The following is a 15539-nucleotide window of genomic DNA, read 5'->3' on the forward strand; positions in this document are numbered from 1 at the left end:
TAGCCTAGCCCCGCTCATTACCAGGGAGTAGCCTAGCCTACACGCTCATTACCAGGGAGTAGCCTAGCCTACACTCTCATTACCAAGGAGTAGCCTAGCCTACACTCTCATTACCAAGGAGTAGCCTAGCCTACACTCTCATTACCAGGGAGAAGCCTAGCCTACACTCTCATTACCAGGGAGTAGCCTAGCCTACACTCTCATTACCAGGGAGTAGCCTAGCCTACACTCTCATTACCAGGGAGTAGCCTAGCCTACACTCTCATTACCAGGGAGTAGCCTAGCCTACACTCTCATTACCAGGGAGTAGCCTAGCCTAAACTCTCATTACCAGGAGTAGCCTAGCCTACACTCATTACCAGGAGTAGCCTAGCCTACACTCTCATTACCAGGGAGTAGCCTAGCCTACACTCTCATTACCAGGGAGTAGCCTAGCCTACACTCTCATTACCAGGGAGTAGCCTAGCCTACACGCTCATTACCAGGGAGTAGCCTAGCCCCGCTCATTACCAAGGAGTAGCCTAGCCTACACTCTCATTACCAGGGAGTAGCCTACACGCTCATTGCCAGGGAGTAGCCTAGCCCCGCTCATTACCAAGGAGTAGCCTAGCCTACACTCTCATTACCAAGGAGTAGCCTAGCCTACACTCTCATTACCAGGGAGAAGCCTAGCCTACACTCTCATTACCAGGGAGTAGCCTAGCCTACACTCTCATTACCAGGGAGTAGCCTAGCCTACACTCTCATTACCAGGGAGTAGCCTAGCCTACACTCTCATTACCAGGGAGTAGCCTAGCCTACACTCTCATTACCAGGGAGTAGCCTAGCCTAAACTCTCATTACCAGGGAGTAGCCTAGCCTAAACTCTCATTACCAGGAGTAGCCTAGCCTACACTCTCATTACCAGGAGTAGCCTAGCCTACACTCTCATTACCAGGGAGTAGCCTAGCCTACACTCTCATTACCAGGGAGTAGCCTAGCCTACACTCTCATTACCAGGGAGTAGCCTAGCCTAAACTCTCATTACCAGGGAGTAGCCTAGCCTACACTCTCATTACCAGGGAGTAGCCTAGCCTACACTCTCATTACCAGGGAGTAGCCTAGCCTACACTCTCATTACCAGGGAGTAGCCTAGCCTACACTCTCATTACCAGGGAGTAGCCTAGCCTACACTCTCATTACCAGGGAGTAGCCTAGCCTACACTCTCATTACCAGGGAGTAGCCTAGCCTACACTCTCATTACCAAGGAGTAGCCTAGCCTAAACTCTCATTACCAGGGAGTAGCCTAGCCTACACTCTCATTACCAAGGAGTAGCCTAGCCTAAACTTCTCTTTCACAACAATCACTTCACAACTCATGAAACACACACACGTTTCCTCGACAGTGGTGTAACACAGTAAGTCATAGAAAGAGAAACCAAGGTCTTTCTAACATACTGACCACACCGCTCACATCGTACGAGCGTTGCAGAATAAATGTAAACATACATGTTATTCAGTCATTGCACCCACGTTGCTCGCACGCGCCAACGAGCGTCTGCGATGCAAAAGCGCTAAAAATAAAAGTCAGTTCTATTTGTGACGCTGAACACGGTGCAAGTCCTGCCTCTCCCATCTCCTCATTGGTTTATAGAAGCAGATACCCACGTGCCATCTCCTCATTGGTTATACCCACGTGGGTGATTGAAAGATGAACTGAGTTTGGTCGGTCGTCGTGGTAACTATGAAATGCCAATCACCATATCAAGTCCAAAGAAGAAAAGGCCTGGAAGGAGAGATGACTAGAAACATTTTGGTTGACCGTTTTATGTGTAGATTAATTGTCAGAGGAAAGGACCTTGTGCATTTAAGGTAAAATAACAACCCAACATTTATATTCAAATTAGCTAGCAACAGCAAGCTAGCTAAATAGGACAAATTAGCTAGCAACAGCAAGCTAGCTAAATAGGACAAATTAGCTAGCAACTGCAAGCTAGCTAGCTAAATTGCCATAAATGTTTAATGCTTTTTGACCTGTCCCCAAATTAATATAATTGGTTTAGAGTTCGTTTTGATATTTCAACCTGTGTGTCCTGATCGCTTTTGGTGTGCGAGGGCAAAAACAATTTGTGCACGATGGCGCGCACGGACGGTTTGGGTACGGTATAAGACAGACACAGCAGCCTGTTCTTTCTATGAGATGGCCCTCAGCAGCAGAAGTGAGAGCTTATCAGTGGTAGACAAAGAGAGCTGTGAGAGATTCATATGAAGCCAAGAGAATGGAAAACAAATCAGAGGCCAAACACAAAACAAGTGTTTGAGGACAAAAAGACAGTGTGTGAACAGACCAAACATGGGAATAAAACGTCCACGGTCCTCTCCTCCACTTCTCTCTCTCTCTGCTATACAAAGAGACGTCAGTTTGTTCTGGGCCAGAGCGGAGCCATTTTAACAGAACACATGTCTCGTCGCCCACTGACCCACACAGAGAGACCAGGCCTGTGTGAGATTAACTTTTAGCCCCCAAACTGTTCACTTCCTGTCCCCATCCTAAGAATCAGCGAGAGGTTTATTCCTGACCATTGATCAATGCTACGCTAGTAGAAAAGTCAAGAGGCTGAATCAGAGTTTATTTATTTGATCTTTATTTAACTAGGCCAGTCAGTTAAGAACAAATTCTTATTTTCAATGACTGCCTTGTTCAGGAGCAGAACAACTGATTTGTACCTTGTCAGCTCTGGGATTTGTACCTTGTACCTTGTCAGCTTGGGGATTTGAACTTGCAACCTTCCGGTTACTAGTCCAACGCTCTAACCACTAGGCTACCCTGCCGCCCCTCCACTCTAACCACTAGGCTACCCTGCCGCCCCTCCACTCTAACCACTAGGCTACCCTGCCGCCCCTCCACTCTAACCACTAGGCTACCCTGCCGCCCCTCCACTCTAACCACTAGGCTACCCTGCCGCCCCTCCACTCTAACCACTAGGCTACCCTGCCGCCTCTACACTCTAACCACTAGGCTACCCTGCCTCCCCTCCACTCTAACCACTAGGCTACCCTGCCGCCCCTCCACTCTAACCACTAGACTACCCTGCCGCCCCTCCACTCTAACCACTAGACTACCCTGCCGCCCCTCCACTCTAACCACTAGACTACCCTGCCGCCCCTCCACTCTAACCACTAGGCTACCCTGCCGCCCCTCCACTCTAACCACTAGGCTACCTGCCACCTCTACACTCTAACCACTAGGCTACCCTGCCACCCCAGAGTAAAGGTGTTGTTTGTATACAGGCCTGGATCTTAGATCTATGTCTCAGAGGAAGAGAGTTTACTGTAACTAACTGGCTGTGTGCAATGAATTAACAAAACTAAGTTACACGATCAGTGGGAACTGCATGACTTCTCGTCTCTGTTCCCCTCCCCCCTCCTGACTGTTTGTGACTACTTCCTCTGGGACTACACACTCATCTACAGACAGGCGTACAACAAGAGGCTATGCCAGATGTCTGTGGAACATAATAAACATGTACTGTAGTGATTGGAGTACAGGCATGTAAGTACAACCACACTATGCATCCGTTTTCAAACACTGTACTACTATTCGAGGTTTACTAAGCTCTTTGAAGCCTGTTCGGCACAACAAATCTCAGTATGCACACGTAAAGGCCTACATTTCTGCTCAGTGGTCACCTCTATTACCCTGCCGGGACTTTGTTTGCATGTGGATGGAATAAGACTGTCAAGAATAATGGACTTTGAGGATTTGATATTCATGAAACCCTCCAGCAGAACAATCATCCGACTCATATATATATATATATATATGATGCGCCCTGGGCTGACCTGTGACCTGTGACAATAACGTGTTATGGTGGAGCATATGAGGGATGGCTCGAGGAGAGGAAATTGAGGTTTGTTTGAAAACATCAAAGATCATTGAAAGATCCATCGGAGGAGGAACGATCTAAGGTACCTCCCACTGACCACCTCCTCCAATGAGATTTGAGAAAAAAAAGAAAAAAAAGAAAGAGGAGACAAGGACAGCGGAAACATGATTTACCGGCTAGTAACTTTTTCAGACAAGGCCACAGACTAAGGAGACCAAACCAGAGGATGAGAGATATGAAATAAAGATAAATTAAACACGGGCTGGTAAAGCTGATAACGATATGTTCCTGCCAGGGATGTCATCTCTACGATCTGTTTATCTGCTGGGAATGAGACTGGATGCAGCAACACACTCTGGTATATATGGGCCCGATTGGCAGAGGCACGTACACACACACACACTCCGCCTGAGGACACAAACTCCTTGCTCTCCTTCCCGCTGGCGTTGGCTGCAGATGAAGGTGGGAGTGTGTGTTAGAGAGAGAGAGAGAGAGAGGAGAGAGAGAGAGAGAGAGAGAGAGAGAGAGAGACAGAGAGAGAGAGAGAGAACGTGAGAGAGGGAGAGAGAGAGAGAGAGAGAGAGAGAGAGAGAGACAGAGAGAGAGAGAGAGAGAGAGAGAGACAGAGAGAGAGAGAGAGAGAGAGAGAGAGAGACAGAGAGAGAGAGAGAACGTGAGAGGGGGAGAGAGAGAGAGAGAGAGACAGAGAGAGAGAGAGAGAGACAGAGAGAGAGAGAGAGAGACAGAGAGAGAGAGGGAGAGAGAGACAGAAAGAGAGAGAGACAGAGAGACAGAGAGAGAGAGAGAGAGAGAGAGAGAGAGAGAGACAGAGAGACAGAGAGACAGAGAGAGAGAGAGAGAGAGACATAGAGAGAGAGAGAGAGAGAGAGAGAGAGAGAGAGACAGAGAGAGAGAGAGAGAACGTGAGAGAGGGAGAGAGAGAGAGAGAGAGAGAGAGAGAGAGAGAGAGAGAGAGAGAGAGAGAGAGAGAGAGAGAGAGAGAGAGAGAGAGAGAGAGAGAGACAGAGAGAGAGAGAGAGAACGTGAGAGAGGGAGAGAGAGAGAGAGAGAGAGAGAGAGAGAGAGAGAGAGAGAGAGAGAGACAGAGAGAGAGAGAGAGAGAGAGAGAGAGAGAGAGAGAGAGAGAGAGAGAGAGACAGAGAGAGAGAGAGACAGAGAGACAGAGAGAGAGAGAGAGAGAGAGAGAGAGAGAGACAGAGAGAGAGAGAGAGAGAGAGACATAGAGAGAGAGAGAGAGAGAGACATAGAGAGAGAGAGAGAGAGAGAGAGAGAGAGAGACAGAGAGAGAGAGAGAGAGAGAGAGAGAGACAGAGAGAGAGACAGAGAGAGAGACAGAGAGAGAGAGACAGAGAGAGAGAGAGAGAGAGAGAGAGACAGAGAGAGAGAGAGAGAGAGAGAGAGAGAGAGAGAGAGAGAGAGACAGAGAGAGAGAGAGAGAGAGAGAGAGAGAACGTGAGCCTGAAACGAGCCCCCACGAGCTCTCTGTGACTCACGAGCGTTACACAAGACCGTAACCCTAACACGCGTACACAGGAGCCGATGCTAACCGGCACGCGGCAAACACACATCCACCCACACACGAGGACCATGTCGAGGACCACACACGAGGACCATGTCGAGGACCAAGTCTCACTTTGTAGACTTGAAGGAAATTACACCAACTTCTATGCCTGTGCTCAGCACTTCACTGCCAGTCAGTTTTGCTTGATTTTTGACTCTTTATTTATTTGTGAATGTAAATGTACTACAGCTACTGTTGTATCAGCTACTGTTGTATCTACAGCTACTGTTGTATCAATATGTTTTGACCATGACAGTTTTACAATCCAGGGTTACACCAAGCAGTTTAGTCACCTCAACTTGCTCAATTTCCACATTATTCATTACAAGATTTAGTTGAGGTTTAGGGTTCAGTGAATGATTTCTAACTAACTGCAGCTCTTTGTTGAGTGTTGCAGTCATTTCCAGTCATTGTAATAGCTGACGTGTTATAGTGTTAAGTCATCCGAATACATAGACACGTGGCATGTCGTTAGTCATGGTTCTTTACCATTCAGCCATCAGATTTGTCACCAATGCTCCTTATAGGACACATCACTGCACTCTATACTCCTCTGTACACTGGTCATCTCTCTCTGTATACCCGTCACAAGACCCACTGGTTGATGTTTATCTATAAAACCCTGTTAGGCCTCACTCCCCCTTATCTGAGATACCAACTGCAGCCCTCATCCTCCACATACAACACCCGTTCTGCCAGTCACATTCTGTTAAATGTCCCCAAAGCACACACATCCCTGGGTCGTTTGTCCTTTCAGTTCGCGACTAAAACGAGCTGCAACAAACACTCAAACTGGACAGTTTTATCTCAATTTCTTAATTCAAAGACTCAATCATGGGCCCGCTTACTGACAGTTGTGGCTGCTTTGTGTAATTTATTGTTGTCTCTACCTTCTTGCCCTTTGTGCTGTTGTCTGTGCCCAGTAATGTTTAATCCATGTTTTGTGCTGCTGCCATGTTGTGTTGCTGCCATGTTATGTTGTCGTCTTAGATCTCTCTTTATGTAGTGTTGTCTCTCTTGTCGTGATGTGAGTTTTGTGTTGCTAACTTACTGTGATGTTGTCTTAGATCTCTCTCTATGGAGTGTTGTCTCTCTTGTCGTGATGTGAGTTTTGTGTTGCTAACTTACTGTGATGTTGTCTTAGATCTCTCTCTATGGAGTGTTGTCTCTCTTGTCGTGATGTGAGTTTTGTGTTGCTAACTTACTGTGATGTTGTCTTAGATCTCTCTCTATGGAGTGTTGTCTCTCTTGTCGTGATGTGAGTTTTGTGTTGCTAACTTACTGTGATGTTGTCTTAGATCTCTCTCTATGGAGTGTTGTCTCTTTTGTCGTTATGTGAGTTTTGTCCTATAATTTGTATTTATTTTATTTGTATATTTAATCCCAGCCCCGTCCCCGCAGTAGGCCTTTTGGTAGGCCGTCATTGTAAATAAGAATTTGTTCGTAACCTTTATTTAACTAGGCAAGTCAGTTAAATAAAAAAATTTAAAAGTAAAGATTGAAAAAAAGCAAGGGGCCTAAACAGCTACCCTGGGGAATTCCTGCTTCAACCTGGACTATGTTTGAGAGGGTTCCATTAAAGAACACCCTCTGTGTTCTGTTGGACAAGTAACTCTTTATCCACATTATAGCATGGGGTGTAAAGCCATAACACATGTTTTTTTCCAGCAGCAGACTATGATCGATAATGCACTGAAGTATAACAAGACAGCCCCCGCAATCAATCTCTCAGACAATCAGTAATTTGTGTAAGTCCCGTGCTTGTCGAGTGTCCTTCCCTATATGTGTGCTGAAAGTCGGTTGTCAATTAGTTTACCGTGAAATAGCATTGTATGTGGTCAAACACAATTTTTTCCAGAAGTTTACTAAGGGTTGGTAACAGGGTGATTGGTCGGCTATTTGAGCCATTAAGGGTATGGCAGGAGTTGTCTCTTACCTGATGCGTGTCCATGGGGGAGCAGGGCGAGGAGGAGGAGGAGGAGTACAGACGTAGCCAGTCTGTGGACTGGAGAGGAAGCCAGGGCTCTCGTCTCACACGATACCATTCCATCGTTCATCTTTCCAATGGATACCAGCTCTACAGTCCGCTGAGGTTCAACCTACAGGGAGAGAAAGTTAGGGGAGGTAGGGACAGATTAGTTCAGTACCAACAGCAAGGATTACATAACAGAGAGAGAACGCCAGAGGTACTCTGCAATAGGGCTGAGGCGGTCATGACATTTTGCAAGCCAGTAAATGTCATGCAAATGTATTTTTATTTAAGTAGGCGAGTCAGTTAAGAACAAATTCTTATTTGCAATGACGGCCTACCCCCGGGCAAATCCTAAAGACGCTGGGCCAATTGTGCGCCACCCTATGGAACTCACCAATCACAGCAGGTTGTGATACAGCCTGGAAGTTAGTCGTGATTGGTCTTAGACACCTTAGATTGTCTTAGAAATCACAACGCATCGGCACCATGCTGCGACTCCATATTGATTTGGGAAAAAAACACAATTTTATTTTATTGTGCACTCTGGTTGCTACGCTTCCCGTGGAGAGAGAGAGAGAAACAATTGCATTGCTGCTCTGCTTGTGTAGCAAGCAAATTAGGAGATATCGAAATCAATGGACGGAATTAAAATAAAACTAAAAGTGAAACAAGAAGGAAAGGCTACAACATCCAAAAGACCAAAGAAATAGGTTGCTACATATAATCTGAATGAAGTTATTCGTAGGCGTTAACTGTAGAATGGTAAGAAGTGCAGTAATGTTATAACTATCCTCAATTAGCTAGCTTCTCTCGGTATGATGTAGTCCAGACAGGTAGGCCTACTACGTCATCAGATGGGATGATAAATAACTGGCATGAAGTTAGTCTAGCGCGAGTGAGTTAACAGTGTTTGTGGTCTCTCTCTTTGCTTGCCAAGGTGCTCCGAGTCTCATGCATCTGATTTCACGCACAGAGCCCCCCTCTCTAATAGCCTATACTCTGTGCCTCTCTCTCTCTCTCTCTCTCAATACAATTTCAATTTAAGGGCTTTATTGGCATGATAAACATGTTTACATTGCCAAAGCAATGTTACCTCTGGTTAACAAAGTAGCAAAACAATTCACTTTTCTGCTGCTTCCCTCACTCGGTCTGGTTGTCCCTAGGTAAAGTGTTTAGATACTGGTTAGAGGGACAGTAGAGCACTGAGTACCGGGCCTTTAGCGAGGACTCTTAGTAAATTGGGGAGGCTACCCATCAGCGCCATTCATTTGGGATTACTACGACCATGACTCGTGACTGCCGGTGTGTCATTAATACGGGCACCGCGACAGCTCTACTCTGAATTCTGAACAGCACGTTACAGTTGGATTAATGAGCCAGTGGATGACAGACTGCGTGTCGATCTCCCTCTCAGAACAAGAAAGAGAGACCCTAGCCTGGCAATAGAGACAGGGCACCATAGAAAAACATGGAAGCTCAGAGAAGACTTTGAAAAGCACTGTGGGTCGGGTGAAGTAGAGTACGAGCTACACTTCCTGCTCCTCTGCTCCAAATATAACTTAGAGAAACTTCAATATTCACACCCCTTTACTATTTCTACATTTTGTTGTGTTACAAAGTAGGATTAAAATAGATTTAAATTGTAATTTTTTTTGTCAACAAATCTACATAAAATGCACTAATCGAAGTGGAAGATTTTTTTTATTTTTTATTATTATTTTTACAAATGTTAGAATTGATAAATTGATTAGATAAGTATTCAACCTCCTGAGTCAGTACATGTTAGAATTGATAAATTGATTAGATAAGTATTCAACCTCCTGAGTCAGTACATGTTAGAATGTATAAATTGATTAGATAAGTATTCAACCTCCTGAGTCAGTACATGTTAGAATGTATAAAAAGATTAGATAAGTATTCAACCTCCTGAGTCAGTACATGTTAGAATTGATAAATTGATTAGATAAGTATTCAACCTCCTGAGTCAGTACATGTTAGAATGTATAAATTGATTAGATAAGTATTCAACCTCCTGAGTCAGTACATGTTAGAATCACCGTTTCCAGCGATTAAGTCTTTCTGGGTTCGTCTTTAAGAGCTTTGTACACCTGGCTTGTACATTCTTCAAGCTCTGAGTGTCATATAAGCTCTGTCAACACACCCATTTTAAAGTCTTTATTTAACCAGGAAAGTCAGTTAAGAACAGCCTAGGAACAGTAGGTTAACTGCCTGTTCAGGGGCAGAACAGCAGATTTGTACCTCGTCAGCTCGGGGATTCGAAGTTGCAACCTTCCGGTTACTAGTCCAACGCTCTAACCACTAGGCTACCCTGCCATCTTGCTATAGATTCAAGTCTATTTGAGTCAAAACTGTATCTAGGCCACTCGGGAAACATTCAATGTCGTCTTGGTAAGCAACTCCAGCGTATATTTGGCCTTGTGTTTTAGGTTATCGTCTTGCTGAAAGGGGAATTTGTCTCCCCGTGTCTGTTGTAAAGCAGACTGTAGGACCAGAAGGATTACCTTAGATACCGCAGATAATTGTCTGTGTGGGGTAGAGACAAGGCATATAATTAACACTCGCCACCAGCGAAATGTGGGTAGATTGAGGTATTAGCGGGTAAGAGTCTATTTCACACGTTGGCGGGTGGTCAATTTGCAGGGTTAACACTCGCCACCAGCGAAATGTGGGTAGATTAAGGTATTAGCGGGTAAGAGTCTATTTCACACGTTGGCGGGTGGTCAATTTGCAGGGTTAACACTCGCCACCAGCGAAATGTGGGTAGATTGAGGTATTAGCGGGTAAGAGTCTATTTCACACGTTGGCGGGTGGTCAATTTGCAGGGTTAACACTCGCCACCAGCGAAATGTGGGTAGATTGAGGTATTAGCGGGTAAGAGTCTATTTCACACGTTGGCGGGTGGTCAATTTGCAGGGCTCTACAGTGCGAGCGAATACATTCACAAATAAAAAGTCAAAATTCAAGTGTGAGAGCAGCAGAGTTGCTGTAGTAGTCTGCTGTTTTCGTTTCATAGCTGCTAATCGCACAAAGAAACAAGAATCATATAATCCCACCTCACGCAGCAAAATCATTTTACTCTAAAGTCTACGAAGCGAGACTCTGTCCTCGTGTTTTCTGCCTATTTACATAGTTTTGTTCACAGTTGTTTTTCAACGTTAGTTTGAGTCTGCTGCTTCGATTTATAGCAAAGAGACGCCCTAGTCAGATCCCATCTCTCTCTCTCTCTCTCTCACACACACACACACACACACACACACACACACACACACACGCACACGCACACGCACACACACACACACAGACACACACACACACGCACACGCACGACAGGACTTGAGTGGCCCCTTACCACGGTAACCTCCAACCCTTAACGGGGTTGGTCTCATCTGATATTTTGGAGTCCGATCACAAAACAAGGCAGCAGCTACCCTTGCTGGGTATCCAGCCAAATTAAGGCAGTTCATACAATTGTAATGTAATTATGGCACAAAAAATAAAAAATATATTACTGCAAAAAAAAAAAAGAACTACCCGCCACAGTGGTGGGCCAAAAAGTTAATTTTATGATTGTTTTTGCTGATATATATATTATTATTACTATTGTTGTTGTTCCTTAAACATATGGTTAATTTCTGTAATACTTCATCTACATTGCTATGGCAACAATGGCAACCACCCATTCATGCCAAAAAAGCATGCATTGAATTGAGTGAAAGAGTCCAGACACAGGCCTACGTCTCATCCCAGGCCTACGTCTCATCCCAGGCCTACGTCTCATCCCAGGCCTACGCATCATCCCAGGCCTACGTCTCATCCCAGGCCTACGTCTCATCCCAGGCCTACGTCTCATCCCAGGCCTACGTCTCATCCCAGGCCTACGTCTCATCCCAGGCCTACGCCTCATCCCAGGCCTACGTCTCATCCCAGGCCTACGCCTCATCCCAGGCCTACGTCTCATCCCAGGCCTACGTCTCATCCCAGGCCTACGCATCATCCCAGGCCTACGTCTCATCCCAGGCCTACGTCTCATCCCAGGCCTACGTCTCATCCCAGGCCTACGTCTCATCCCAGGCCTACGCCTCATCCCAGGCCTACGTCTCATCCCAGGCCTACGTCTCATCCCAGGCCTACGCATCATCCCAGGCCTACGTCTCATCCCAGGCCTACGCCTCATCCCAGGCCTACGTCTCATCCCAGGCCTACGTCTCATCCCAGGCCTACGTCTCATCCCAGGCCTACGCCTCATCCCAGGCCTACGTCTCATCCCAGGCCTACGTCTCATCCCAGGCCTACGCATCATCCCAGGCCTACGTCTCATCCCAGGCCTACGCCTCATCCCAGGCCTACGCATCATCCCAGGCCTACGTCTCATCCCAGGCCTACGCCTCATCCCAGGCCTACGCCTCATCCCAGGCCTACGCCTCATCCCAGGCCTACGTCTCATCCCAGGCCTACATCTCATCCCAGGCCTATGCATCATCCCAGGCCTACGTCTCATCCCAGGCCTACGTCTCATCCCAGGCCTCATCCCAGGCCTACGTCTGATTCCAGTCCTACGTCTCATCCCAGGCCTACGTCTCATCCCAGGCCTCATCCCAGGCAGAATGCCAGAGGTACTCAGGAATAGGGCTGAGGCGGTCATCAGAGACACTACCCTTAGCCTTCCCCTCCCTCGGAGACACTACCCTTAGCCCCCCCTCCCTCAGAGACACTACCCTTAGCCCCCCCTCCCTCAGAGACACTACCCTTAGCCTTCCTCCCTCGGAGACACTACCCTTAGCCCCCCTCCCTCAGAGACACTACCCTTAGCCTTCCCCTCCCCGGAGACACTACCCTTAGCCCCCTCCCTCAGAGACACTACCCTTAGCCTTCCCCTCCCTCAGAGACACTACCCTTAGCCCCCCTTCCCTCAGAGACACTACCCTTAGCCCCCCTCCCTCAGAGACACTACCCTTAGCCTTCCCCTCCCTCAGAGACACTACCCTTAGCCTTCCCTCCCTCAGAGACACTACCCTTAGCCTTCCCCTCCCTCAGAGACACTACCCTTAGCCCCCTCCCTCAGAGACACTACCCTTAGCCCACCCCTTCCCTCAGAGACACTACCCTTAGCCTTCCCCTCCCTCAGAGACACTACCCTTAGCCCCCTCCCTCAGAGACACTACCCTTAGCCCCCCTTCCCTCAGAGACACTACCCTTAGCCCCCCTTCCCTCAGAGACACTACCCTTAGCCTTCCCCTCCCTCAGAGACACTACCCTTAGCCCCCTTCCCTCAGAGACACTACCCTTAGCCCCCCTTCCCTCAGAGACACTACCCTTAGCCCCCCTTCCCTCAGAGACACTACCCTTAGCCCCCCTTCCCTCAGAGACACTACCCTTAGCCTTCCCCTCCCTCAGAGACACTACCCTTAACCCCCTTCCCTCAGAGACACTACCCTTAGCCCCCCTTCCCTCAGAGACACTACCCTTAGCCCCCTCCCTCAGAGACACTACCCTTAACCCCCTCCCGTAGAGACACTACCCTTAGCCCCCTCCCTCAGAGACACTACCCTTAGCCCCCTCCCTCAGAGACACTACCCTTAGCCCCCTCCCTCAGAGACACTACCCTTAGCCCCCCTCCCTCAGAGACACTACCCTTAGCCCCCCTCCCTCAGAGACACTACCCTTAGCCTTCCCCTCCCTCGGAGACACTACCCTTAGCCCCCCTCCCTCAGAGACACTACCCTTAGCCTTCCCCTCCCTCGGAGACACTACCCTTAGCCCCCCTCCCTCAGAGACACTACCCTTAGCCTTCCCCTCCCTCAGAGACACTACCCTTAGCCCCCCTTCCCTCAGAGACACTACCCTTAGCCCCCTCCCTCAGAGACACTACCCTTAGCCTTCCCCTCCCTCAGAGACACTACCCTTAGCCTTCCCCTCCCTCAGAGACACTACCCTTAGCCTTCCCCTCCCTCAGAGACACTACCCTTAGCCCCCCTCCCTCAGAGACACTACCCTTAGCCCACCCCTTCCCTCAGAGACACTACCCTTAGCCTTCCCCTCCCTCAGAGACACTACCCTTAGCCCCCTCCCTCAGAGACACTACCCTTAGCCCCCCTTCCCTCAGAGACACTACCCTTAGCCCCCCTTCCCTCAGAGACACTACCCTTAGCCTTCCCCTCCCTCAGAGACACTACCCTTAGCCCCCTTCCCTCAGAGACACTACCCTTAGCCCCCCCCTTCCCTCAGAGACACTACCCTTAGCCCCCCTTCCCTCAGAGACACTACCCTTAGCCCCCCCTTCCCTCAGAGACACTACCCTTAGCCTTCCCCTCCCTCAGAGACACTACCCTTAACCCCCCTTCCCTCAGAGACACTACCCTTAGCCCCCTTCCCTCAGAGACACTACCCTTAGCCCCCCTCCCTCAGAGACACTACCCTTAACCCCCTCCCGTAGAGACACTACCCTTAGCCCCCTCCCTCAGAGACACTACCCTTAGCCCCCCTCCCTCAGAGACACTACCCTTAGACCCCCTCCCTCAGAGACACTACCCTTAGCCCCCTCCCTCAGAGAAACTACAGATAACACTCAGTGGATAAAAAAACGAATAGGAGAAAACAAATCCACATCAACATCATTAACACAAATGAGATCCAGGTGTAGAACCTTCATTAGTGGGTAGCGATTAGGGAGCGATAGCCTAGTGTTCGGCTGTATTAGTCAGCAGTCAGTGGCAATAGCAGGCTAGCCTGGCAGACAGTTTGCCTCAGGAGAGTAGAGGGCAGTGGGCCTTATAGCGAATAGCATGGAGCTGCTGAGCTGAACAGAACAGAGCAGGGGGGAGATGTGATTGGATTCCATTTCTGCTGCATGGCAGATGGCACCAGAACAGAGGCCCGGTAGGTAACGGCAAGACACACACACACACACACCTTGTGGAACATGAAAATCTGTTCTGATCCCCCTTCTGCCACCTTGCGTTCTGCTCCCCGGTAGAATGACAGAGTTACCTGCACACCGGCTGGTGGGAGGTGGTAAACGGTCTACGCTGGCACTACATCGTGCCAAGGGGCCATAGTCTGAACAGACCAGCCATCATCATCATCATCATCATCATCATCGTCATCATCATCATCATCATCATCATCATCACACTTGCAATTGCACTTGCAATGCACTCTGGGATATTCTGTAGAGCTTTGTTGACGTAGATAAGGACAAGATGGCCCACCTCTCTAACCAACAAACAAACAAAAACACACACAATCCACATCAACTGTCATATTGTGTTAGTTCAAAGAACCTCTTCAGGTGTAGCCTAGAGCTGTTTGCATAGCAGGGCTGCTGCGATATTTGTGAAGGGAAGCCGAAAGCAGAATGAGCTTGGTTACTTTCTCAAGCCTGAGAATGTGATGAATCCAAAGTTGCGAGATTCTGCAACACAAAGCAGCCTGATTGGCCTGTAGGAATAAGATCACCAGGAGTGTGAAGGGACATTTTTTTTGTTTTACCTTGTGAATATATTGTGTGTGATCTATTTTCTGAGTCATTATTGATCTTTTACATTCCTAAAATCGTTTGACCTCGTATCTGCCTCCTCCAAGGTCTTCTCGTGTTGCCCTCTGCAGAGTAAGGTAGCGTGCTGCGTCATCTAGGATGGCAGGGTGGCATCACCAAACGGCCTGCTACTGTAGATTGTCTGATATGAACACTGAATCACGTTAATGATTATAACTGTGTAATAAGACAGTCAAACTACCACCACCACGTCGCCTAGTCATCATACCACCACCACCATGTAGCTTATTCATCATACCACCACCACCACATCGCCTAGTCATCATACCACCACCACCACCACATCGCCTAGTCATCATGCCACCACCACCACCACATCGCCTAGTCATCATACCACCACCACCACGTCGCCTAGTCATCATACCACCACCACCACATCGCCTAGTCATCATACCACCACCACCACATCGCCTAGTCATCATGCCACCACCACCACCACATCGCCTAGTCATCATACCACCACCACCACATCGCCTAGTCATCATACCACCACCACCATGTAGCTTATTCATCATACCACCACCACCACATCGCCTAGTCAT

At 48.2% G+C, this 15539-nt stretch overlaps 1 protein-coding gene across 1 annotated transcript in view; it reads right to left on the minus strand.

Annotated features, from left to right (window-relative positions):
- LOC115118123 (sushi domain-containing protein 6-like) overlaps positions 1-15539 on the minus strand; it is a 67417-nt gene that overhangs the window by 37283 nt on the left and 14595 nt on the right. The window contains exon 2 of the mRNA XM_065008599.1: positions 7386-7548. Coding sequence (XP_064864671.1) covers positions 7386-7506 — 121 coding nt within the window. The 5' untranslated portion in view covers positions 7507-7548. The remainder of the gene's footprint in view (positions 1-7385; positions 7549-15539) is intronic.

Source organism: Oncorhynchus nerka, linkage group LG24 (genome assembly GCF_034236695.1).
Source record: "Oncorhynchus nerka isolate Pitt River linkage group LG24, Oner_Uvic_2.0, whole genome shotgun sequence".
NCBI classification, from domain to species: Eukaryota; Metazoa; Chordata; class Actinopteri; order Salmoniformes; family Salmonidae; genus Oncorhynchus; species Oncorhynchus nerka.